The sequence below is a fragment of the Sander lucioperca genome, chromosome 5 (genome assembly GCF_008315115.2).
Source record: "Sander lucioperca isolate FBNREF2018 chromosome 5, SLUC_FBN_1.2, whole genome shotgun sequence".
In the NCBI taxonomy this organism is placed as follows: domain Eukaryota; kingdom Metazoa; phylum Chordata; class Actinopteri; order Perciformes; family Percidae; genus Sander; species Sander lucioperca.
In genome coordinates, this window is record NC_050177.1 from 12,461,586 (window position 1) to 12,489,090 (window position 27,505).

A 27,505-nucleotide genomic window follows, 5' to 3' on the forward strand; every position below is an offset into this window, starting at 1 on the left:
ATATTGATTATAGCCACTTTAACAATTCTAAAATTGTATTTTCCATAAAATATTTCAGAAACATGCTGAAGGCACTGATTGAGCACGTAATGTAAATGTAAATGTGAAGCAGGTGTCTGGTCCTGATAGGCCGATGGCATTTCCGACTGTCTCTCACAGTGAAGTCGTCTTTCCCTAGAAAACCAGATAACACCAAACTGACCCGCTCATCTCTGTGCGAGTCCTCAACGTCCATGAAGGAGAAGCAGTGCACCTTCCTGCATACACATAAATATTTGTGCGCTCACACACACACACACACACACACTGCTGTCCTCAGTCTTCACACACTCCCTCTCTTCATTTGCTCTCTCCCTAATCCTGTAATGCCAACAGTGCAGTTAGTCACATGCAGGCTTTCTTTCATCTCTCTAGTGAGAGCGAACTCTGAAAGGAATTCAAACTGCCTAGTATATGTAAACTACCCCATACGTCTGGAGTAAACACAAACACGCACATAAACACATTAAAATATCTCAAATTCAAACACCAGCCTTTCTGACTATAAAATGTCCTTTATTGAGAAGTGGCAAAGAAAGGTGATCTGTGCTGCACCACTGCTTCAAATGCTCTCAAAAGTCCCGTCTACTTTGCAATTCAAGAAATGAATAATGAAGCTGAAACTAAAATGGCCATTCAGCCTGAATATGAAGCAAAGGTGAACGAAGGACAAGCTAGGAGCTGAATAAAGACAGAGAGGTTCCCTCTAAAAATGCTAATCGTCCCTGTGGTGTTAGCGTTTTTCTTCTACTTCTTTACTTGGCGCTCTCCCATCGCCTCCTACACAGTAAGAGATCTATCACAACCCACTCACAAACACCGCAGATCAAAACTACATGAAAGAGTGAGCCCTGATAGAAAAAGAAAACAGAACAAAAGCTAAAAGGATGGCAAAACAGACAGAGAAACGCCCCCGCCCCCTCCCCCCCAGCCTTGTAGAGAATGTCTTCTATGTATTCTAAAGTTAAGGTAATTTTGTCGTGCCTGAAGCCACAACATGACAGTGAGGCAGGGAGAAGCAGAGTACAGCTGACTCTCTACATGCTAGTCAGGAACAAATGGGGGTGCTGCTGTTATATGGATAGAGAGCCCAGGGTTATCACTTTCAGCAGGTTATTCCAATGTGTCAGCTAAAAAATCAATCTCCATTTAACAAATAAATCCCCCCCCCCCCCAAGCCATTATTTAATACATGGCTGAGTATGCCGATGGATATGTTCACATTAAGCACTGATTTTCAACACTTGAATATTGAATTTGCGTTGGTGTGTGCAAGTGGGTGTATGGTGCGGAGAGATAGAGAGAGAAAAAAAAAGGAGCTTTCCACATGTTATTTAGCACTGACTGATGGTTTATCTGGTAATAATCTGACCGGTTTCCTTAACTTTCTATCCTCCAACATGCTGGACTCACATCCTGGGATTTGAATTTGTTTATTTTACACAATAAAATCAAGACAACAGTAACACAAGAAAATAAAGTAATAAAATAAAGATTGCGCAGGTGAGATTAAGAAAACCCCTAGGGGCTTAAAGAGGGAATCTCACCTAAGGAAGAGAAGAAAAAATATATATAATGAGCAATAGCAATTATAAGAGTCCTAAACAAACAACAACAAATTGAACGCAAGTAAGCACTGAATTTAAAAAAACAAGCATGAGGTTGGCTACATAAACAACAAAGGCATAAAATAAATATATAGATCACCGGATTCGATTCACCCCGCCCCGACCATGTTGCAAATGCAGATTGACACTGTTGGGTGTAGTTTGACATTTTGGAAGACACATGTATTCGCTTTCTTGAAGATAGAGATGAGAAGATCGTTACCACTCTCATGCATGCTAAGTACGCAGCTAGAGCCAGGTGGAGATTAGCTTATTTTAGTATAACAACTGGAAGCAGGGGGATATAGCTAGCCTGCCTCTGCCAAAAGCGGAACGAAATACACCTACCACCTACTAGGGTAGTTGTCATATCTTGTTTGTTTAATCCATACACATGGTTCCAGCTCCATAACTGATGCACATACATGAGATTGATATTGATCTTTTCATCTTTTGATGGGCAAGAAAGCAAATAAGTGTATTTCCCAAAACATCTATGTCTAAAACTGCACCTAGCCTAAGGTATATTATTAAAGATGCAGTGTCAAGTGTTTTTTACATTCTTTACAAAATATCCATTATCCATTTTCACGGATGTGATTGCTTTGCCAGTGGGTGCTGTGATTTCAAGCTTTCAAAAGCTCCATTTACGGTCCGAAAGACTACTCTTTTACAACACCTGCTACCTGCAATGACGATGCATTACTACTGTGTTACAAAGAGGAAATCTCAATCTACAGTGGGACAAGGATGAAGCTTTATATTATTGCAATCAGAGATGCTAAACAGAAAATCGTATTAATTACTTTAGTACATTTTTCAGCAAATACCAAATGCCAAACATTACCTATTTTCACCCTCTTAATTATGATAATGTGCTGCTTTTCTTTGTCTTGTGTGATAGTAAAGTGAATAACTTTGGGTTTTGAAGTAATGAATGAATAACTTTGGGTTTTGGAGTGTTGATCGGGAAAAAAGAACTAGCAATTTGAAGTCACATGGAGCTTTAGGAAATTGTGACAGGCATTTTTGCACTTTGATATTTTATGAATGCATCGAGAAAATAATCAGCATATTAATCCATAATTAAAAATAATCATTAGTTGCCAACCTAATTAATTGCATTTGGATCCACTACCTCTTCCCTTGATGTTTAGGTTAAATATCTGCTCTAATTAGTTGGCACACTCATACCCCAATGAATTATTTTACATTTCTGTCCATTACAGGCTTTGCAAACAGCGTCCAAGACCTGTTGATGTGGATGCAAAGTCTTGGATGCTAGACAGAAGTTGACACGCGTCCGACATTTCTTTATTGTTTGGGTTATGTGCTTTGGATGAGCAGAGCATATGTGTAGAGAGAAATGGAAGGGGTTGACACCTCACTAACTAGCCAGCTGAGGCAGCCAGTATTCCTGGTGTAGCCTTGGGCCACGCATCTCTCTGCTTTATTTAATGCCCTCTGGCCAGCAAGAAAAAAAAAAAAAAAATCTAGATTCGCTAAAGAGAGGAAGTTGTTTCTGAAGGCTGCTGTCTGGCAACCATATTTCACACACTTCAAAAGAGGGCGTGGGAATGAAAACAGACCAAATTGTTGCCCATGGACATGCAGTGATAAAACAGCTTCTCGCCTACATGGACAAATCTGAGCCCTCTCTTCTTGCTCTTACTCTCACCATAGATGCTCTCCCACTCGTTTTTTTCTCATTTTTCTGTAACATATATAGCTTAGAGAAGAGTCCCGCACACTGACCATTACGCAAACAATAATTTATTTAGAAAAATACAACGTTTCGGTCTTAGACCTTCAGGTAAATTCTGTAACATATATACAAACATTTATTTCCTATTTATTTCTTCTAGTCTCTTAACCATATGTGTGGTAGCTGCAGCAAAGCTCACAGGTTAGGTCACCAATCTCTAAAAAGGAACTCCACAGAGGGAGGAAGCACAAGGAAAAAGGCCGCAGGGAAAAAAAAAAAATCAATGACCACTTTTGGTCAAAAGCTGCAGCAGTCAGCACCGTGGCCTAAAATTTAATTTCCCCTACAAGAACAGCTATCCTCTATGCCTTTGGCTGCCTATTTTTAGCATGTTATCGTTCAGCCTCAATCAGACCACAGCAGTCAAACTGAAGACAGTCACTGTCAGGCCACAAAACAGCATGGAGCTCCTCAACAACCAGAAAATGTGTAATGTTTAATGTACAAGCTGAAGCATAGAGAAGAGAAGATGAGAGACGGAGGAAAATGGGATACCCTGTCACTTACAGTTTGTGTGTTTTGTGCTGTCAGATGAGATCATAGTTTAAGTCCTGAGAAACAATGACAGTCTTTAAGCATGCCATGACTTCATGATAAATCAGTGTTCTCATGTTCCCATCTAACCATGGTGCCATCTCAAATGCTCTTTGTCCCTTCAACTGACAACTTCTTTTTAAGGGTCTCGTGCTTTGTAAAGCTGTTTCCTTACTGCCCTTGACGCACTGCCACATTCATGTTGAAGAACATTAGTTAGCACCAAGGACGCAGAAAGAAAAGGACATAATTTTTTAGCTGCAAACAAATATTGCCGGGGGGGGGCCAAATCAGACCCACTTCAGTTATGCTTTACTCATAGTATTGAGCTCAGCTAGCGCTAGAGTTGGGCAATATATCGATATCGTGATATGAGACTAGATATCGTCTTAGATTTTGCATATTGTAATATGGTAAGTGTTGTCTTTTCCTGGTTTTAAAGGCTGCATTACAGTAAAGTGATGTCATTTTCTGAACTTACCAGACTGTTGTAACTGTTCTATTATTTGCCTTTACCCACATAGTCATTATATCCACATTACTGGTGATTATTTATCAAAAATCTCATTGTGTAAATATTTTGTGAAAGCACCAATAGTCAACACTACAATATCGATATTGAGGTATTTGGTCAAAAATATCGTGATATTTGATTTTTTCCATATTGCCCAGCCCTAGCTGCATATGCCTCTCTGAAGCACCCCGATTTGAGTCAATCCTCCTCCTTCCAGCTATAATCATGTTAGACCATGGGGACTATGCTGTCTGCATCCTAAAAAAATTGTTTTGGCCAAAAAAAAAAAACATGAGAGGTGGATATTTTTGCCATGATTTTAGCTGTAAATAGACAAGATGCAGTTGCCTTGTGTTTTGGAAGAGAACAGATATGTGTGGTTGAATATGTGTATAGAGCTGTAGCAAGGAATTATGGGATCCTACGCACAGCTGTGGATCCTCGGCTCCTGCTGCACGCATCCACAAATACTCAATGACAAATGCCCAAGGCTGGATTACTAATTGCCTCCACAGCCCCAATATCTGCTGGCTTGCAGTGCTTTACCTGGTTTGTACTTGTATGGGAATATGCACCACTAACGCACAATATCAACAGGCTGATAAGGGCCTTAAAGTGGGCCCTGCTTTATTACCTGACCTTGAGGCCCGTTCTTAAAGAGGATCTTTGTGTCAAAAAAGTAGTTTGAAGACCTTCATCATTATAGTATTGTGTTTATGTGTTACATATTCCTGAAAGCAGCCCATCTTTGCCCCCCTGGCAGGCTGATCCAGCCCTGCAAATGTCCACAAATGTATCACCTCCACACTGAAGTAGATTTAATAAAATGCAATAAATCAGATACATCACTCATTCATCAGCTGACACAAATATTTGTTCTGAAAAGTTAAAATTGTGGCAATAGGTCAGAAGAATAGGTTTAGCAGTTAATTCAACTCTAACACTGGACCTAATCCCTTCTGATGGGCTTTAATTGACACCATTTTCAACATTTGATAAAGCTATTTAGTAATTTTATTGTTTCAAAAAAATATTCATTGTTAGATGCTGTTCTAACAAGCATAGCCTACTTTCATCTTTAAAATGCCCCTTTCAAAGTCTAAAGGACAATTTTGGCTTGCTCCACTTTGTCTTACTTGTGGATTTAATACATTTTGGACAGTAAACCATACCAGATATGATAAATACAAAACACTGATAGATACACAACTGGAGATTACTTAAGGCATCTTAACCCAGACACTTCAGGGGCCCCTACAGCTCAGTTTGGGGTCCATGGGTACCCAAACAGGTGTATGTGGTGGAGAGACGTGAGAGTAATGTGGACTGGATGCCTTAAAAGACACACATACAGACAACACCTTGTCTTTATCCCCCACACTGTAGCCTACTCACCTCTCCTCCATGGCCATCAAAAATCCCAAATATAGACGGGTGACTCTTGTTGACGATGTCGGTGAGCACCTCGAACCTGTCCTCCATGTGGTCTCGCCGGCCTTGGATGGAGTACACGGCCACGTTGTTGCTCTTGAACTCCCAGGTCTTGGAGAACTCCGCGTCCAGGACGTCCAGCCCACCGAACCGCTCGTTCTGCATCATCTCCGCCACTTTCCCCTTGACCATCTTGACCGCATCCCGGCTGGACTTGACGATGGTCTTCACTTCGTCCGTGTGAAAGAAGTAACTCCATAGAGCCAGGCTGATACACAGGAGGAACAAGGTCTCCGGTCTGAGCAGAAAATAACGCATGATCCGACCTAATAGAGACAGCAGGGTCATTGTATCCTCTATCATTTATTTATTTACATGCAGGAAATCGCGGCAGGTTGTGTGTCGCTCGCCCCAGCCGCAGATTTCAGTCCATGAGTGGTTTGGTAGCGGTGAAACAGACACATTTAACCGAGCGTTTCACACCGTGACACACACAGATTATACTAAACGAGTGATACTTTAGTGCATTTTTAAGGACACACTAGGCAGAAGGTAAGGTCTTAGCGTACGTACACAGACCGGGAACAAACACGATGCTCCGGCTGGTTCCCCTCTAGCATGCAGCCCTGCAGTGAGCCACCAGCGGCTGTCCGTTGACCATCTGATGCGGTCCGAGAACACCGACTCCCCTGGACAGAAAACGCAGGTCGCCCGTTTGGACTTCAAATTAAGCCAGTGTGCTGGCTAAAGTACAGGTGTGGGCAGAGTCTCTTCCTGGCCAGCCCCGCTACGGTTCCCAGCTCTGAAAATAGCGGTCTGTTGAAACTCCCACATTCCCAGCTGCCACACTGGCTGCGACTCTCTGCTGCTGACTGACTAAACGGGGGTGCTGCCTTCACATGCAGCTCGTAATGTCCCTCAAACGAGTCAGTGACCCAGAGGAGGCAGTGTGATTAATATCTATAGGATTATGTATGTTGTAGGCTAAAACATGTTTCATCTTTTATAAAAGTTTGGCGTGTACATTGTCACAAAGTACCCACAAATAAGTCTGTTATACGAATGGGCTCATTACGATAAGGAAATGTATAGACACAATCATGTCACTCAGATTAATTGTGTCCCACTGCTCCACATAGGCTACACCAGTATGTCTAACAAATTATATTGCACAGAATAATTGATTTGAGTATAGAAATTAATGCAAAGCACCTTTAGGCCTATTTGAAAAACAAAGGCAATTTAAAGTGCTTTGGATTAGGATAATGCACCAGAACAACATGTAAAAACACAATAAAACGCTGAATCCAAATAGAATAAAATGAGATTTTTAAAAAAAGAAGATAATACAATCGTTGAATGATAACATAATAAGATCATATCATCAGTATGAGTTCACTGAAATTGCATTATCCCCCAGCCCTACCCACCACCTGTTACATTAAGACTTCAGCTGGAGCAGTGGAATAAGAGTTCCAGCATCTTGACATATTGTGGTTTCATTTAATCACAAAATACTGCACCATAGCTCTTGAACTGATCCAAATGATCAAAATTATTGAACTTAACTCAATGTAATTCTATTAGGTTACAGTAGTTTACAGTAGGCTAAGTTATAAAAGAGGAGGCTAGCCTACTAACAAGCTAACTTTTTATTGGTTCTGTGCTTGCAACGCAATTTTACATATAGCCTAACTGGGTAAAGCGATTTGGACAGGGCTTTGCATATTGTCCATTAATAGTCACATCTTGGTAGTGTACATATTCCTACGCTTTCTGTCATTGTGCATTTACTTAGCCTACTTAACGCATGATCGTTAATATTCGCTCGTTTTGAGTTGGATATTTCCGACAGCACCCGAAGGCATCCAGAGAGCTGCCATACCACAGGTGCGCCAAAAACCCGTGGATTATAAATTCTTCAACAGAGGTTCCTAATTTAGCAAATTGCATTATAACAATTTACATAATCAGATGAATAATCCCAAAATTGAGCACTGGATTTCCAACTGTGTAACTTCCCCAGACACGCAGGGGTCCCTCCACAACCCGGTGGTGGCAATAGGGTTTTCATAAAAAGCAGTGTGTTTAATTAAAACTGAGCTACATGGACATATGGAATCCTAAATCCTATTTAAATTAAGCTTGCATGCTATACATTTTTTTCGACAATATTTAAGTTATTTATTCACTTCGGGGGCCTGGCCATAATGTTTAAGATACATACAGTCATACAGTATGTAGCCTAATACATTTTGTATGGCCTGTCCACATTACGTTGCAGCAGGGCAGAATTTTAGATATTGGGACATGATAAAGTTACTTCTCTCTTTTTGATTTTCTTTTCTGTTCTTACATTTTTATTTCATTTTAAGTAGCAACTTGTGTCAAATTACCTTTTATTCTAGTGTCAGATTTTTAACAGTTGTATTTATACTATTGCTCAGTACTGTGAATTAGTTTATCTAACCATTAATGCCAAATATGTTTTATTTAGCCTTTTATTAGCTTATTAAAATGTTTTTGAAGGAAATTTATTCAGGCAGACAAAAACTGTCCCGGGGTCCTTGAGTATTGCATGACGTCAACAAGCCTCCCTCGGTCCTCGGTGGGGAAAACGTGGAGGACTTTTTACGGTGTGTTGTGGATTTCCCATCAAAATAACTTTAGTAAGTTTTGTCATCACACGCTTGTAGCAGCTGTAGCTATCGAATACTTTTGGTTGACATTGTGTGCTTGTTTCTTTACGAATATCTTTTAGAATCACCCATAAAAACTAGCAATTTAGCCTCTAATGCTAACTGTCTGATACTGAATGGTGAGCTGATGCTAGCAGCGTTAACTAATAGCCTTCCCTGCATCTTTTTTCAATGATTTAACAGTCTTTTTGTTTCTGAGTGTGAACAACAAACCCATAGTATTATAATATTTACCTGCTGTTAGAAATAATGTTCGTAGTTGTTACACAGTGCTCCCTACCAGCTAACGTTGGCTATTCTCTAGCAGTCTTGTCACTGTCAAAGCTGTGCCTGTTAAATCAGTAATGTTTTTGTTCTCAAACATCAGATCACAAAAGTCCACTGACATACACTGACCTGTCAAGTTGGCAAGAATGGAGTACATGCAAGCTCCTGCCACAAGCAGCCAGGGGAATATGTAAGTGAACAAATATAAATGGTATTTATGTCCTCGAAAATGTTGTATTGTGTATGGCCTGTCACACATACCTTTCTCAAGACTGACTCAATTTAGACATGTCAAAGTAGCAAAACACATCTGTTACTATTAATATTGATTGCTCTGTAGTAGGCCAGCACGTACAATGGCACACCTAAATAGTGTGTGCATTAAATATATTAGTGTTGCATGTGTTTGCTAAGTTAAAATGCTCACAAAGAGAAAAGTTTGCCTTATTGACAGATTGATTAAAGCACACACTCCTTTGTATGTTGTGGTTACAAAGACTGGCATGCTATTTCAGTACAGAGTAATTAATTTGGATTGACTTGAGATCTGGTAATCTATCATAGTAAACATTTGGCTGTTTTTGCTTTTCATATTGCATATACTATCCTTGTATTACAATTAAAAGTACTGGGAAACGATCAACAGTTGATTGCTGCACAGCAGTGGATTTACAAGTTATAAAGCACAGAACCATGGACAGCACACCGAGATAAAAATGTCCCCAATCTAGCAGATGAATTTGGACAGGTTGCTGTTTGCATGCTAGTTGTCAAATCTCCAAGCTTCCCACTTGCACGGTAACACAGCAACTAGGAGGAGTTTTCTAAACAGTCTGCAATTTCAACTGCTCTAGAGTACAATGTTAATGTCATTTTGACAAAACCATAGACATCTAAATGTTCATTTCTATGAGTCATGATCTCATGTCAAATTGAGCTGTCTAACTGTTCACTTGCATAGCATGTTAAAGTTAACAGAAACCTATGCCTTTTAGAAAGTTGGAAGAAAACACAATAAAATAAACTGTGGTATGCCTTCGGGAACTGGTCAGCAATAATGTACAGTATAGTGGATGTTAACTTTATGAATGTTCTAAAACTCCCAAAACATATTTTCTTGATTGACCCAGAGTTGTAAAATGCCACATAATTTGTTTATGTCACTGAGTTTTACCAATGTTGCCTCTCTCCTCCCCAGCCTGTGCTGTACATGTGGCGTCCCCATTCCTCCCAACCCAGCCAACATGTGTGTAGCCTGCCTGCGTACTCAGGTAGATATCTCAGAGGGAATCCCCAAGCAAGTCACAGTGCACTTCTGCAAGCAGTGTGAAAGGTTTGTTTCATGCTTTTTGCTCCTCTTTATTTTTTTTACAACATGATACACATATAGTATCATTGTTTATAGTGCTGCAACTAACGATTATTTTCATAGTCGATTAATCTGTTGATTTTTTTCTCGATTAGTTGTTTGGTCTATAAAATGTCAGAAAATGGTGAGAAATGTGGATCAGTGTTTCCCAAAAGCCCAAGATGACATCCTCAAATGTCATGTTTTGTCCACAACTCAAAGATATTCAGTTTACTGTCACAGAGGAGAGAAGAAACTAGAAAATATTCACATTTAAGAGGCTGGGATCAGAGAATTTTTGAGTTGATAACTAATCGATTAAAGGATTAATCGTTGCAGCTCTAATTGTTTCTCTGTAGGAAACATTTACGTAAGGATTTACATAAGGTTATCTTGAGATTTTTTTGGAGGGGGTAAGTTGAGGCTTGAATGTACATCTTCTTCTTTTATGCAGGTACTTGCAGCCTCCAGCCAGCTGGGTGCAGTGTGCCCTGGAGTCCAGGGAGCTGCTGACCCTTTGTCTGAAAAAAATTAAGAGCTCGATGACCAAAGTAAGTATGATTCTTATTAATCTTCTTCCAACAGACAATGGCATATTTGCTTGTTTCAGTCCCATCTTGTTATTGAGCCTACTTGATTTTTAATATATTATATCTGACTGTGAAAGAAGTCAGTTTAGTAAAAAAAAATTTAGATTTTCATATGTTTTTTTTATGGGGTTGTGTAGAGAAAAACGCTTACACACACATGTAGTGACTCTTTTTAGTGACAAATGAATTGGGGCTTCTTATAATATAATGCTGCTTGATACAATATCAGAAACGATGGCCTCAGAAATAACCATAAAGGTGCATTAACACCTTTTAACACAGTTCATACCAAAACAAACACATCATGAACTTTATAGTATTCTTTGCAGGTCATGGATTGCATTATGATAATATTGTGTCCACAGCATGTAACTAACTTGTCATTATGATAATGTTCAACAACACCTCTCTCCTCACAGGTGCGTCTCATTGATGCTGGCTTCCTGTGGACAGAGCCACACTCCAAAAGGATTAAGATGAAAGTGACCATCCAGAAAGAGGTGAGAAAACAGAGTGGAAGTGATAGATAGTGATATTCAAACTAGGGTTGCAAAGGGGTGGAAATTTTCCGGCAAATTTCCAGAAACTTTCCATGGAAAGTTTAGCTGGGGAATTTTGGAAACATTCCAATTTGGAAACTTTGATGGGAATTAATGGGAATAAACTGGATGTTTTTAATATTGCTTTCCATGGAAAGTTTAGCTGGAGAATTTTGGAAACATTCCAATTTGGAAACTTTCATGGGAATTCATGGAAATTTGGATGGGATGTAGTCCTTGGGCTCAAATGCAGTACTGTCTTCAGTCTGTCTTCAATCTGCTGTAGAATGTTGGATTCTAGAACTGATCTGTGCAGTGGGTGTGGCCTCAATAGCCCTGCAGTAGGCTAAGTAGTAGCCCAAACCATTGACCTTTATTTTAACATATGAAGGTAGCTAGCATGCTGCCTTTGATTTACTATTGTTATGGTTATATACATGCTAAGCTTACCATCAGCGCTGTCTATTGTTTCCAGCCTATCAAGAACAAGTGGGCTAAACAATTAACACACATAGGTTAATAGCAATGGGTTATGTATATAAACTAAATGTTGGCAAGTATGTAGTAGCCTATGCTGATTACTGCGTGCATGTCATTGACAAATATAGGGAGGACATTCAACTGAAGGTGCATTAAATCAGGTTGTTTTAACCAAGATTATGCTGAAAGATGTTTTTTCTTCAACTACATTTAAGTTCCCTGTTATAGACTAACAGTATTATAACAAGCAATATTCAAAATATTCAGTTAATTCCCGTTAATTCCCATGGAAAGTTTCCAACTTGCAACCCTAATTCCAACTAACGGAGGAAAACTGACCTCAGATGGGCAACGTGTTTTTCATCTAAAGGTTACCTGGGTGTCATGGTGTAACACACATGCGTGTTTTAGAGAAGTGAGTTTTTGCCAGTGGCTGTCATCTCATCTCGTTGACCTTTAGTGAGAACCTGAGTCCTGTGCTTTTTAGGGCCAACTCTTTTGTTTGTTCTGTTGGAGAGTCTGTATAATTCTGTCTCCAGATCCCACTGGTCAGATGTATCTAAATGGCTGAGAAATGGCAACATGGAAACATGTCGGGGTTCTTTTTGAATGACAGAGAGAGTTTTTGTCACTGTTTGCCATGCAGTCAATGCACATGGTGTAACTTGTTGCTGTCTTTGCCTCTTCAGGTGATGAATGGCGCTATCCTACAGCAGGTGTTTGTGGTCGAGTTTGTCATCCAGTACCAGATGTGCGACGACTGCCACCGTGTGGAAGCTAAGGACTTCTGGAAGGCCGTGGTTCAAGTTAGGCAGAAGGTAGGAGTCTGTGGTTTAATGACATACCCTATAAATAAAAAGGTTTTCTCAGAATGGTTATCTACTGTTTTATTGTACTTGAACTCTACTTACATTGTCAACCTTTTAAAAATATATTTTTCAAAACACTTTGCATGCATGCTATATGCTTAGTAAAATAATAATAATAAAAAAGTAAATTGATAGTGAATGGTTACAAAGGCTGTATACACACACATTCACAGGAATGTTGGGCAATTGCATGTTTGCCTCTGCAGCCCTTAATCATGACCCTGTATTTCACTCCCATTAGAATTTGTTTATTTTGGTTCCTCTCATTTTTCCATTTGAAGTGTTCCCGGTTTACTCTCTTTTCACAATCCTGTTAGTTTGTGTTAATTTTGCAATTGCACGTTAAAGGCTGAAGCTGTGTCTGTGGGTTTTTCATGTAAAACGAACCTAGAGCTCTAGGTATATGGCAAGATAAACAACACTTAATCCTAGGGTTGCACTTTTTCCTTTTATGACTGATGTGTGGAGGTAAACCAGGCTTAGCTACAGTGCTACAAAGACCATAGATTTATGAGATGATTACTCAGGAACAAGCTTCAGCCTCTGTTACCACTTAACTAAGCTAAGATACCCTTGGTGGACTTGACGCCTTCTGCAGCTACTTCTCAATAAACTCACTTCTCTTCACTGAAAAGCTTTTACTGTGAAGCAACTATACAGGAAGTTAGGAATTGGCAGCATACAAAATCATGAACGGTCTACTTGTTCTCACTTGTTTCCCAGCAGTGTTTTGCCCCCAGAGTGTGTCTTCCCAACTACACTTTTTATTTATATATATATATATATATATATATATATATATATATATATATATTATATATATATATATATATATATATATATATATCTCTCATGTTTTGTTTTTAAAGGGGGAAAAGTGGCGACAGGTTTGTGGCAGATGCCAAGGTTCATATCAATACATGTTTAAATAATTGGGACATGAGGCTGAATAGATCTCTGTATGATGATGCTGAAAAATGTGTTTATTTTTGCAGACCGTTCATAAAAAGACATTCTACTATCTAGAGCAGCTGATTCTCAAGCACAAACTCCACCAGAATGCCCTCAACATCAAAGAAATCAATGGTAGGTCAATGGCATATGAATTCATTTATTTCATGTTTGATAGTATACAAATCTTTAAAGAGAGGGGCCTGCTATATTCCTCAGCGCCTCTAACCCAATTACACTGAAAAGTGGGGACCTTGTCTGATTCGTCACCGGCGTAACTAATGTGGATTAGAACCGAGCAGAACATAATGATGTGTCGAGTGTTAATTACCTCGTACCAGACAGCAAGCCATGCATGCATATCACTGGCCCCAATCAGTCCACACGGCTGTCCTCGTGTGGGCCTCAGAGGAGGGCATGCGTTGTGCATCTAATCAGTGTACTGTAATCAGAGCAGGCATGGCATACCAGATTCCTGCAATCCAAGCTTGAGTCACACCCTGTGTAGAGATGCTAACTGCTACATCACACACACACACACACACACACACACACACACACACACACACACACAGGCACAGGCACAAATGCTGTGCAGCTCAGCAGCAGCTCTCTGTGCTCTTGGATGGTGAAGTGGAGTTTTGTCTGTTGGTGTAATTTAAATCATCTCCATATCTCGGCAGGACTTAAAAAGCTTTATGAAGGCTACAACATGTGGCTGCCATATTATCTCCCATCTTCATCTGCTCTCGTGTGTGTTGTATTGCAATGCATATGCGTTCTGCAATGGTGTTGACCCGTGAAGCACGGCTGTGATAAATTTATGGGTGGTGGTGTTTGATGGTATTTCTCTCCTCTCTCAGATGGGATTGATTTCTACTATGGCTCCAAGCAGCACGCTCAGAAGATGGTCGACTTCCTCCAGTGCACCGTGCCCTGCAGGTGAGCAACGCCTCGGTCTGTGACTATGAAAACATCTGCAGGATGGCTCAGTATTAAAACAACAACATTCCCCCTTTTATTTAAATGCCAGTCAGTGATTATGACTGCCTATATGTATGAGCAAATATGGCAATGTCACAGAAAATAATTTGCTAGTAGGCATTTAGCAAAATGTGGGTTAAAGTATAAAATGTCCTAATGAAAGAAATGCATGAACAAAGAATACAGCTCTGTTAACAAACAGTATTCATTATTTTTTTTTTTTACCAGTGTGCTTCTATCACTGTATATGTTTATAATTTGCAAAAACCCTCAAGCGTTTCATAATCAGTCACCTAGATGTTGTCATGACATGTGTGCTCATTATGTTTTTGCATTCAGTCCCTTTTATTATGATTTGTCCAACTGTGACAATGTGAACTCTGCTGTGTCTCTGAATGACGTCTGATGATGATGATGATGATGATGATGATGATAAACACTTTTCTATTTTAAAGGTCAAAGACATCCCAGCGCCTCATCTCTCATGACATCCATTCAAACACCTACAACTATAAGAGCACCTACTCTATGGAGATCGTACCTGTCTGCAAGGTATACAGCTCTGTGATTTGTTTTTAATTTAAGGCAAGGCAAAAACATCGTTTTTTTTTCACTGGTCAATTTTGAGATTTTGGGCTATTTGTCTTCAATAACATGTCTTCTTTCAGACTTGTGGTGAAATAAAGTCCGAAATACACATTTAGGTCTTTATTTTACTACACTTTGTCTGTTTGCGGCGGTAGATTTCACCTAAATTCAACAAAAGTTGGCGTTCTAAATCATCGCGCTGCTCCGCGATCGCTGTCTGCACCCTGTCGTCACATATACCGTTGGAAAGCTCTCTCTCTCCTCTACAATGCTGTCAGATCCAAATATGGTAATTTCCTTTTTATCAGCAACTAATCGTGGAAGTAAAAGGGGGGATTTAACTCAGAATGCGCAATCTCATTGGCTGATGCCAATTTCTGACAACGTGATTCGTTCAGAATCGTCACGTGACGTGCTCTGACATTTCCGCGGTAGCTCAAAATGTTGAAAGAAGTGCGTCGAAAACGGCCGAAAATCACCTCAGAGAAGACGAAAACAGTTGTCATTAGCAAGAAGACACAGGGGATCACAAACTAAGACAGCAGATGATGAAATGCCTTCACATAGTACGTCGATGTTTAAACTGTCGTTCAGAAAACAGGAGTGTTCAGACAGCGGAGGTAATCAGACTCTCTCTCTCTCTCTCTCTCTCTCTCTCTCTCTCTCACTCACTCTCACTCTCACTCTCTCAAAGCAGTTTACAGAAAGTCATAGCCTACATGTCATATATTAAATATTTGTCACATATGTACCACACTGTACTGATCGTGATACAACACACTATATTACAAAACAATTACATTACACAACAGTTACAGTTTTTGTATAATATAATTACTATATAATAGGCTACTAAACAAATCTGTAATTTTGGGATCCTAAGTGGTGTGAGTCCCTCAGGCTGTGGCAGGCAGATCCATATGTAGCTGTCAGTGGAGCTGCTGTCACCTCTCCTAGGAGAACTACCAGCTTCTCTTCTGGTGTTAACTTTTTTTGGCTATTTTTCCAAGGTGTAATTCTCTTAGTGAAGATAGTTTTTCCCCGTGGAGGAGGAAGTGTATCTCTGTCTGACCCAGTTGCCGGTCACTGAGATTGTATTTAGTCAGGATCCGTCTCTTTTCGTATCTCTGACAGTGTGAAGGTAATCTGTCAAATAACAATTTAGTCTACTTTGTTTGCTTTCTCCAATGTTCTAAATATTGGTCTTTTGAACGAGTCATAATTAGTTTTGTTCTGTTGTGTTATGAACCAGTGCTGATGGGAGCCTGGTTAGTTATCTTCACCATCAGCTGTCTGAGGGGACTGGTTCTGGTTAGTTATCTTCACCATCAGCTGACTGAGGGGACTGGTTCTGGTTAGTTATCTTCACCATCAGCTGACTGAGAGGACTGGTTCTGGTTAGTTATCTTCACCATCAGCTGACTGAGGGGACTGGTTCTGGTTAGTTATCTTCACCATCAGCTGACTGAGGGGACTGGTTCTGGTTAGTTATCTTCACCATCAGCTGACTGAGGGGACTGGTTCTGGTTAGTTATCTTCACCATCAGCTGACTGAGAGGACTGGTTCTGGTTAGTTATCTTCACCATCAGCTGACTGAGGGGACTGTTTTGTGGGAAAAGTAAGCTGGAGCAGCAGCAAGTATGGCCATGAAGGTGCCTCTGCCATGCTTTCTGTTATGGAGAAGTTGTGGCTTCAGAGCACATGTGACGGTCAATTCAATGAGAGAAACTGATATGCTCAGGACCTCAAAAGCTGAGGCCGTCACAGCTGCCAGTGTAAAACATAGGCGCAAGAGTCCAAGCACAGCTAAAATACATATGGTGCTGAAATGGACAGTTGGACTTTAAAAAAGCTGTTACATCCATTGTTGGTCTTGTTCTGTGTCCATACACCTGTCCAGCGTGGGTTTTGTCTGCAACTTTGTGCATGATACGCCAATGTTAATTCATTGAGTTACTGCAGTTGTAGGCCTTATATGCCTGCCATTTTATTAAATAATCAATTTTCATGAGCTTGAAATATTCTATATTATTATCACTAAGGGCCTGAGCATTTATTCTGTTTTTGAGCAATTTTTCCAATAGGAATGTATTAAATTCCACTATTTAAATCTTTAAATGCCGTTTTCTCAAAATGAGTTTTTTGTCATTCTCCAGTATAAACATCTCAGCCTATGTAGCACCTATGTACACCAAACTTTCCAGTTATACACTTAGTAGTATTCTGAAGATATTTACAGAGGGATTTGTTAATAAATCATTCCTGCCCTGATTTATGTGAAATTTTAAGCTAAAAAACATGGTGAAAATCGATTATGTCGATATGATCGGCTATGGACAGTATATTTTGATTTCCTAGGTAATGAAAGCAGATATCCTGAAAACCCTCTGTAATTTTGTTTTCATCTTGTGTGTAAACAAAATGAAAAAAGAATTTTGCACCTGGCTTTATCATATGTTCAGATCTATCTACCGAAAATATATGCAAAATCGCGCATATTTAATGAGAAAATGCCTAATTTGCATAATTAAACATAAACATTTAAAAAACTTGTAATACATTTTTTTTATATACTTGTGTAAGTAATCAACTGAGGAAGTTTCATGGAGATATCTATTATTTAAAAATTTTAGCCTATTCACCTGTAGTGTCTCGCCTTAAGTTTGATTTTGTTTCACTCAATTAATCCACTGTTGTAGACACACCCATACAGCACCTCAGACAAGCCAGAGCAGTCATATTTCTTTACACATCACCTCTGGGGCATCACTTTTTTAGTTTAGTAAAATGTTGTGTCGGAAACCTGTCTTGGGATCTGCTTATATGCAGATGAAAACTTGCGGCTGGCCAAGAATCTTTCATGTTACAGTTGTGTTCAAAATATTAGCAGTCCAACATCACTAACATCATAAATCAAATTCTTTGGTAGAAGTGATATTTCTACATGGCAAATAATTTACTACTAAGTGTTGTAGAGTCATAGAAAACCAACAGACCCAACAGTCATGACATGCATGCTGCTCATTCTGTGTTATTGAATCTGTAATTGAAAGGGGCATGTTCAAAATAATAGCAGTGTTGTGTTCAATTAGTGAGGTGATTGATTCTGTGAAGAAACAGGTGTCAATGATGGCCCATAAGCCCCAGTGTGTAACGTTTGTAGTTGTTCATTATCAAAATCTGTATTGCCCTTCACAAACTTGTTTTTTTTCATGAATATTGACCACCACCATCAATTTCAAGTATTCCTATTAGCTTGGAATTTTATATTTGTGCTTGCATGAACTGGGGTAGACGCTCCATAATGATGCGCCATCTTAAAATACGTTAGGCGGTAAGGGACATACAGGCTATACTGCTCCGCCTTTCGCGTTTTCGACTCACAGCTGCTGCTATTGGGTATCGTCACTTCCCGGCCCCGGCAAGTTTGAAGAAGGAAACATGGAGGACCACAAGTATTAAAAATCCAAATTTCAGGAACAGGAGTCTTCTTCTTCACCCAGAAAAAGAAAACGGATATTGAAAAGAGCAAGAGAATCATCAGAAAAAAGTGAACATTGGAGCTGCTTTGGACGCACACACCAAATCCCAACTAGTTCATTATCCTCTGGACCGCTGCAGTCTCCTTTTCTTTCTCTCTCCTTTCCGTCGGGTGGCGCGTGTGCCCGCTTGTGGTGTGAAGTGCGCGTCCACGCCACTCTCCGACATGAAGTCATGGATGTATTAAGAGAACGCATGAACTCCAACGACGGCTGAGAGATGGCCTTCTGTACACCTTCACTTTTTGAAGCGTGAAGGCTACTGTAGCTGCAATACTGCGTGGCGAGAGAGAGTTGATTGCGATATATGATCTCAACGCTAGATGGGAGTAATTCTTACACAATGTAGCTTGAAGGAAGGAAGCAAATGTTGTGCATGCTAGTTATAGTGCATTTCACACTGAAATACTCAGCAAAATGGGTCGTTCCAGACATTGCTCTGAGGAACAGCGGACTTTGATTAAAAAGTTGATTGGAGAGGGGAAAACATATAAAGAAGTGCAGAAAATTATAGGCTGCTCAGCCAAAATGATTTCAAATGACTTGAAATGGCATCCAAAGCCTGAACGACGTGGGGAAAAAGGGTCAACTACCATTCGAATGGATCGAAGAATAGCCAAAATGGCAAAGGCTCAACCAATGATCAGCTCCAGGAAAATCAAAGAAGACTTAAAGTTACCTGTGAGTACTGTTACGATCAGAAGAAGGCTATGTGAAGCAAAGCTATCAGCTAGAAGCCCCCGCAAAGTCCCATTGCTGAAAAAAGACATGTACTGAATAGGTTGAAATTTGCCAGAGGACACATTTACTGGCCAAAGGATAAATGGCGCAACATTCTGTGGACTGATGAGAGAAAAATTGTTCTTTTTGGGTCTAGGGGCCGCAGACAGTTTGTCCGACGACCCCCATGCACTGAATTCAAGCCACAGTACACTGTGAAGACAGTAAAGCATGGTGGATCATGGATCAGTTTCAATACATCAAAATACTTGAAGAGGTCATGTTGCCTTATGCTGAAGAGGAAATGCCTGACCCAAAACACACCAGTAAGCGAGCAAAGTCTTGGTTCCAGATGAACAAGATTGATGTTATGGAGTGGCCAGCCCAATCCCCAGACCTCAATACCATAGAAAACTTGTGGGGTGACATCAAAAATGCTGTTTCTGAGGCAAAACCCAGTAATGTAGAGGAATTTTGGAATGTAGTTCAATGGTCCTGGGCTGGAATACCTGTTCACAGGTGCCAGAAGTTGGTCGACTCCATGCAACACAGATGTGAAGCAGTTCTCAGAAATAATGGTTATGCAACTAAATATTAGTGCAGTGATTCAAAGTAAAGCAAACCCTTGAGACATTTTTCAGTTTATACAGTAAATGTTTGAGTTTGTAAAGAAAAATGCAAATACTGCTATTTTTTTGAACAGCCTAATATTCCTTTTTCTTCACTTTCTGTAAAGATATAACACAAACTTGATAAATTTTGGTCATGTTTTGATTTGGAATTGAATGTGCAGTATTCCCAATGCATTGATATTATGGAATTAAAAGCTAGTCTAAGGATTTTGAGCATTCACTTTTTTAAACACAATGCTATTATTCTGAACACAACTGTATATTTGTCTTTGACAGTGGATAATAAATTAAACTTAATACCTTTACATTAAAACTAAGGTAGGGATGAAGATTCTTGGCAGGTGTGTATTCGTTACTTTCAATAGTTACTTCATCTCATTTGACATTTAGCTTTAGTTCTGTGCTTATAGCAATACATAGACTTGGGTGTGTTTTTTTTTTTTATAGCATGTTTGAATGATAGGCATCATTTGGGGTATTTTCAATGAATGAAAACAGGAATCAGATTAGTGCTTTGCTTGTTTTGCCATCAACAGATATCAACATCTTAATTGGATTGTAGTGTTTAAACTTTAGACTATATTCCAAGCCTTTTTTATTTTTTAAATTTCAGCTGTTGGAAAACGAGGGCTTTTTTTCCGTACACATTGTGAACTTCTAGAGCAAGTCCATACTCTTTTTACCTTTCTTTCAACCTCAATTTGACCCCGGGTTGTCTGGTTTTGTCTGGTTGCCAGGACAACGTAGTGTGCCTTTCCCCACGGCTGGCGCAGAGTTTGGGGAACATGGGTCAAGTGTGTGTGTGCGTCCGGGTCACCAGCACCATCCACCTCATCGATCCTAACACCCTGCAGAGTGAGTATTTCTACTTCTTCTTAACAGGTCCAACTGACACCACAGTCCAGTAGGGCAGGGACGATATGCTTTTGTCCCTATTCGATTCTTTTTTTTTTTTTTTAAAGATTATTTTTTGGGCATTTTTAGGCCTTTACTTCCACAGGACAGATGAAGACATGAAAGGGGAGAGAGAGGGGGTACGTCATGCAGCAAAGGGCCGCAGGTTCGGAGTCGAACCAGTGGCCGCTGCATCGAGGAGCAAACCTCGATATGTGTGCCTGCTCTACCAACTAAGCTAACCTGGCCACTATTTGATTTTTTCACGAAACATGGCTTTCAATTTGTATAACGATTTTCAATTATTGTTATTCAAGAAGTATTGCGATTCGATATTGAGTATTGCGATTTTCTTTTCTTTCTTTAACAAAAACAAAAGTTGAATAATCCACTTTTGGAGACAATATAACATGAGACATTTCTAAAAAAAAAACATCACATGTCAGTCAGTCAGTCTGACTACTTTGTAAAGAAGTAGTTAACATGGAATTTCTGCATTGTTTGCTTTTGGTCTCTTTTGCTGGAAACGGATATGATGTAGTCGCCGTCGGTGGTTTAGGTGAATCATTGGTTTAAAAAAAATAATATCCATTGTGGGGAAAAGAATGGATACGTGAATTCTTTTTTTTTTTTTTTTTTTTTTTCCACCCGTACAGTCCAATTAACTACAATTTACTTGTGGTTAAATATAGCTGCTCTTTTGTGTATCTGGTTTATTGTCCGCTGAGTTGAAGTTTGAATCATTGCTCATCAATTCAGTAATGTGAGCTCTATATAGACCACGTCTGAGGTTTCCAAAGCTTTTTGAATTTTATTTTTTTTTTATTTTGCACAATAAAATCCAGACAACAATAACCTATATAATAATAAAAGATTGCGCAGGTGAGATTAAAGGACAATTCCGGCGCAAAATGAACCTAGGGGTTAATAACATATGTGTACCAAGTCGAACGTTCTCTGGGATCTATTTTCATGCTAATCGAATGTGTCTCTAGCTTGAAACAAGCTACCGCAAACCGGGGGTTAGCTGCTACCGCTAGCTTTCGGGGCACAGGGTAAATCACTATTTGATACCACTAACGAGGCTCGAAACAGCACCACACTTATCGCCATCTTGGATAACAGTCATGAGCAGACGAACGCCGTGCAACCAGTAACCAGTAACATAGCTCAAACACAGCGTTCGTGATTCGACTGCTCATGACTGTTATCCAAGATGGTGGCCGCATGTAAACATTAACGCTACTGTCTTTATAGTCTATCTTTGTAATAAACTGTCTGTACACTTACAAAGTTCTCAGGGCTTCGGTTTGCATGTAGGGACCCTCATTATGCTACTGTTTAAGTGTGGTGCTATTTCGAGCCTTGTTAGTGGTATCAAATAGTGATTTACCCTGTGCCCCAAAAGCTAGCGTTAGCAGCTAACCCCCGGTTTGCGGTAGCTTGTTTCAAGCTAAAGACACATTCAATTAGCATGAAAACATATCCCAGAGAACGTTCGACTCGGTACACATATGTTATTAACCCCTAGGTTCATTTTGCGCCGGAATTGTCCTTTAAGAAAACCCCTAGGTGCTTATAGAAGGAGTCTCACCTGAGGAAGAGAGGAATAATATAGATAATGAACAATTACAAGTGTCCTAAACAGAAAACAACAAATTGAACACAAGTAAGCACTGAATAAAAAAAATAAAAGCATAAGGTTGGCTACATAAACATCAACGGCATAAAATAAATTACAATAATATAGATAAAATGAGGATATGTGGACTGATGTGTATATGTGTAAGTAGAAATGGCAGACAGCAAGGCCAAATGATGTGATATGAATAGTTCAGATCAATACAGATAGTTAAGTTTGGCTAATCAGACAAGTCTTAAGCATCTTTTTATAATTCTTTACAGAAGTTCATTCTGTCTAGTGAGCGATTTGAGCCCAAGATTTAGCTCAGTGTCAATTTGAATACAGTACACTGGGGGAGTAGACGTTTTTTTCTTCTTTAAACTGTCATCTCATTCTTGTTGCTTATAGTAAACCACGTCAAAAATATCAAGACTAGTGCTGAAACAATAAGCCAATCAACCGAAAATGATTTAACAACGTTGATTAATGAAGGCTTAGCTGTCAATGAAAAATCCCAAACATTCTCTGCTTCCAGCTTCTCAAAATGTGAGGATTTAGGGCTTTTCTGTTTTAAATCCCTGTAAACTAAATATCTTCGTGTTTGACTGTTGGGCGGAGAAAACAGATAATATGATGCTACCTTGGACTCGGGAACAGCAATGGGAGATTTTCACTATTTTGAATTGTTAGCTGAAGTCCTAGATTAGACAACTAGTTCTGCATCTAACATTATCGATTAATGTGAAAATTACGATAATTTCCTGATGGATGGGTTTGTCAGAAAATGGTAAAAAATGCATCCGACAGTCAAAAGCTCAAGAAATTAAGTTTACTATCACACAAGTCGCATACGATCATTTATTGCTTTGCAGTTTTTAAATGATTATCACAACAGTTTCCTATTTCTGGTGATTGAAAGGTTACTAATTATTTCAGCTCTATATTTATTACGGTGTTGTAGTATTGTAGTCTTATGTGTATTTTATGATTTATACTTTAGCAATCACTGCCACAAGTTTAGCATATTCATGCATTTGTGTCTTTGCGTGTAATACAAGAAACATCATAAGCCATGTCCTTTTGTTACCATGGTGATATAACTGAGTCAGTGCTTGAGTAAAACCCTTCAGTGCTGCACTAAGCTGACCCCAGTCTGCTGACCACATGTTCATCACAGTCGTCTAACTCAACAGCTTCCCTCTGCTCGCCGTCACGGCACAGCACGAGACACGCTCACAAAAAGAAAAAACATTTTTTCTACATGCTGTTATAACTAAGTCAGCTCATTTGGAGGGATTTATAATCAATACATAAATGCTGACAAATGGCGATGATGTGTTTCCTCTGTATCTGGTGTAATCATGTGCTGTATTATGTGAGAGGCCGAGGCGCTCCTCAACAGAATTTTGATATTCTGTTAGCGTCCCACACGTTTTTAATTACTCTTCAAAGAGCAGGCTATTTTTGTTGCAGAAAGTTTTTGAGCCGGCTGAGTAGCTGAAACAGCCTCAAGGCAGAGCTCTGTTCGGCACATTTTGGCTGCAGTAGGCAATTAACTTAGTATTAAAACTAGTTGTGTTGCCGCTTGTCTGCTTCAGTTTACTTGAAATATACACAGAAAAACACTGTCTGGATTATTACAGATAGAAAAACACTGACAGATAAATCTTGCTTTTGCACCCATGTGGCTTTTAGAGAAAGGAACTTAGAATATGTTGAAGTCTGAAAAACAATCAAATCTATCAAGAGTGACAACATTTCTTGAAATGCTGTCATGATTTATCTCATTTCTCAAGTTCTTTAATCTGTCAAGTAAAAATTAGAAGGTGCTCTATAATTTGTGCTCATGTCTTGGGCTGTCTGCTCTAATGACTAGTCTTATCACAGTACAACTGTCAGTACTAAATACCTAAATAATGTCTTTAACTCACTAGTTGCTGAAGTGGATGGGAGCACCTATTGGCGTTACCCCTTCAATAGTCTCTGTAACCCACGGCAACTGGAGGAGTTCATCGTTATGGACACTGACATCATCAGAAACCAGAAGCTGGGAGCTGGAGCCGGCATGAGGTCCAATAAGGTGAGGGTGTGTCTGTGTGTGTGGTTGCAGAACAGATTGCATTATGAGGGAACGTTGCTTTTCTCTTGGAAGCAAAATCAATAGCGAAGCATTGCATTAACCCTGATTCTGTATGTGGGATTCAAGCCAAAACAACGGGAACACACAAGAGTGTTTGTTTCGAAGGCGCAGGGGATTAGGTTTGTAGGGACACTGTTCGCTCTCTCTTTACTCTGAATATTGCATCCGTATTGATGCAACTGAGGAAAAGAACAAGGTGTTTCAGCGACTTGAAACTACATTTATTGTGTGTGTGTGTGTGTGTGTGTGTGTGTGTGTGTGTGTGTGTCACAGCACACCCTGGCTGAGGTGTGGGTCCAGAAAACATCAGAGATGAACACCAGTCAGCAGTATCACTGCCGTACATTCCTGGGTCACCTGCTCAACATCGGAGACCTGGTGCTAGGGTGAGTACGAGGGATTGACGAGAAGTTGAGAGGCTGGTCGTCAGGTTGGCAGTAAAGACTGATTGCAGGCTGCACACTTGACACTTCATGGCACATTTACTTCTCACACTACAGATTTGACTTTGCCAATTCCAACGTCAATGACGAGTACCTGAATAAGATGAACCCTCACCACGTTCCTGATGTGGTAAGACTCAACTCCTCAGTGAACGAACCTGGGCTTCCATGATCCCTTTAAGTAGCTATTGTCGCCTTGATTAACACTGTCCTCTAGTGGCAACATAAAATACTGACTGTGGATGTGATCACATCCTTGGGGAAAAATACTACATTCAGGCATAGCATCACATAGAGAAAAGTTATGTAGACAATCTGCGATGGTGTTTTAATTGTACAACCTCAATGTGGACCCTCTAAGGTGCTGATCAAGAAGAGCTACGACCGCAGCAGGAGGGCAAAGCGCAGGAACTGGAAACTGCAGGAGATGGAGAGAGAGCGAGAAGGCATGGACACAGATGATGAGAGGTAGGAGAGTAATGTGGAGTTTCTGGATTCTCTTGAAGTGAATGAATTAAAGCTTCAAGAATTTGAAATGTTATTCAACTCTCATGTTTAACTCGTCATCTTTATTTATACTGTTTATTCCCCAGTGGGGAAATTACAATTTACACTCTGTTTGTTAGAAATACACACACATGCTCAGGATCAGCTACCAAACCACACTCTGTACTTTGGTCCGTACTGGGACTTGAACCAGCGACCCTCCGGTTCCCAACCCAAGTCCCTACATACTGAGCTACTGCCACCCCTTACTAAAACAGCTGGGCACAGTAGTTTTTAGCAAACATTACTCGGACTGGAGAAAATACTGCATTCATTGGGGACTATTTCCAGGCTTAGAGTAATGCATATTTGGTGCTCTAGTAAGTATTTACAGTAGCAGAACAGTGTTTGTTGGATTGGCTCAATTCAAATGACAGTGTGCATGGTCCTCATGATGAAAACGCATGGCATTTCACAGTGTGGCTCATTTACAGTTTTAATAGTTTTTTGGCAACAATGGATGGCGACACAGATAATACATGTTAGTCGGATCAATTCATGGTGGTTTTGTGTCTTTTCATGGGGCACGTTGACAATAAGAAAAATGTAGAATATCCCCAGACTTGTCCTTAAAGGCGAGAGTGCTTGGAAAAGTTCTCATAAAATATTCTTACAAAAAATAAGGTGAATACATTGAACTTACCCTAACCCATTTAACAACACATTGGCCTTAGAAAAGAACTCCCTGAATAAACAAATGTTTTATCCTCAAGTCCATTTTGAGCCTATGAGGAATTGCTTAAAGATTGTTTTTTTGGCACAAATGTCCCCCACACATAAAATAAGGGTAAACACTTGATACCTGAAATGGTGACTAAAGACATGACATTGTTTTTTCATATTTAGTGAATAGTTTGATAATGTCCCAAGAATGCCAAGTATCCTGTAAATATTTTCCCTGTAATGTGGCACCACATTTTCCTTTTAACTTGCTTTTCTGTCTTCAGACAATACCAGGACTTCCTGGAGGACTTGGAGGAGGATGAGGCTCTGAGGAAGAATGTTAACATCTACAGAGGTGAGCCGCTGGACGCTGCAGACTTTTCACTGCACCAGTATCCTCAGACACTTCAGCCCTTCTGTTTGTTTCCATTGTTGCAGCTTGAGTAGTTGGGATGCGGCTCATTTGCTGTGAATGGCTGCTTAAGCAATCAACAGATCTAATGCAAGTTTATTATAGATGATGTGTTGGATGGACAGTTAATGAATAGAGGTTGATTTTTGAATTTCAGATGCGTCAAAGATTCCAGTGGAGAGCGACACTGATGATGACGGAGCACCACGTGTGTCCCTGATGGAGATGCTGGAGGAGCTCAGCCTAACGGATGCAACAGGAGAAGAGGGGGCCGAGATGATGACAGACTAGCCGGTCGGCATCCTGCCTGTGTGACACTGACAGCTGATCTGTCAAATACAGGTCCGCTGATGACACAGTTACACACAGAGCTGAACTGACAGCAGATTGAGGACTGATTGAACCATTGACAAATAATGTTTCATACAGAAACAATCCACAGTTCATTGGACTGTTATGTAATAACTCATAAGAGTTAAATCCTGTGTGGGTTAAATTAGTGCCACACAAATATGCTTCTAAAGTACTCTTTTCTCCCTTTGGCATGTAACATTTTGGAGTTATGTGAAAATGAAGTGCATCTATTTCACTATATCAAAATAAATAATTGTCCTATACTTTTCCTAGATGTTTTCTGCTTGGGGATTAAACACATTAGCTGGGTCCCAAATCCATACTACATACTA

At 39.8% G+C, this 27,505-nt stretch overlaps 2 protein-coding genes across 6 annotated transcripts in view; one reads left to right on the plus strand and one right to left on the minus strand.

Annotated features, from left to right (window-relative positions):
* The window catches only part of ppm1lb (protein phosphatase, Mg2+/Mn2+ dependent, 1Lb), a 48,575-nt gene extending 41,782 nt beyond the window's left edge, over positions 1–6,793 (minus strand). Inside the window, exons 1-2 of one of the 2 annotated variants that reach the window (XM_036001167.1) lie at positions 6,488–6,793; positions 5,855–6,455 (exon numbers count right to left, since the gene is read on the minus strand). In XM_036001167.1, coding sequence (XP_035857060.1) covers positions 5,855–6,253 — 399 coding nt within the window. In that variant the 5' untranslated portion in view covers positions 6,254–6,455; positions 6,488–6,793. Of the gene's footprint in view, positions 1–5,854 lie in introns of both variants that reach the window. The other variant, XM_031301069.2, reaches the window with a different exon arrangement.
* A 1,641-nt stretch (positions 6,794–8,434) lies between these two features.
* Positions 8,435–27,436, plus strand: nmd3 (NMD3 ribosome export adaptor). Of its 4 annotated transcripts, none has more exons than XM_031301064.2 (16): positions 8,435–8,559; positions 8,955–9,046; positions 10,055–10,189; positions 10,659–10,755; positions 11,214–11,294; positions 12,503–12,631; positions 13,678–13,768; positions 14,497–14,575; positions 15,073–15,169; positions 20,835–20,952; positions 24,550–24,695; positions 25,029–25,141; positions 25,256–25,328; positions 25,560–25,666; positions 26,692–26,762; positions 26,977–27,436. In XM_031301064.2, exons 2-16 carry the CDS (start codon positions 9,003–9,005, stop codon positions 27,108–27,110), a joined length of 1,515 nt encoding a protein of 504 aa, XP_031156924.1. In that variant the 5' UTR covers positions 8,435–8,559; positions 8,955–9,002; the 3' UTR covers positions 27,111–27,436. The 4 variants fall into 4 exon arrangements, with proteins under 4 accessions (XP_031156924.1, XP_035857056.1, XP_031156925.1 ...); XM_036001163.1 differs by having other exon boundaries at positions 8,453–8,563; positions 8,957–9,046; XM_031301065.2 differs by having other exon boundaries at positions 8,458–8,559; positions 8,950–9,046.
* Positions 27,437–27,505: the final 69 nt, after the last annotated feature.

Coding starts and splice junctions, on each gene's coding strand:
- nmd3 (XM_031301064.2), top strand. CDS start 9,003: ATGGAGTACATGCAAGCTCCTGCCACAAGCAGCCAGGGGAATAT. Junction 13,769..14,496: donor CAACATCAAAGAAATCAATG/GTAGGTCAATGG, acceptor CTCCTCTCTCAG/ATGGGATTGATTTCTACTAT. Junction 15,170..20,834: donor AGATCGTACCTGTCTGCAAG/GTATACAGCTCT, acceptor TCTGGTTGCCAG/GACAACGTAGTGTGCCTTTC.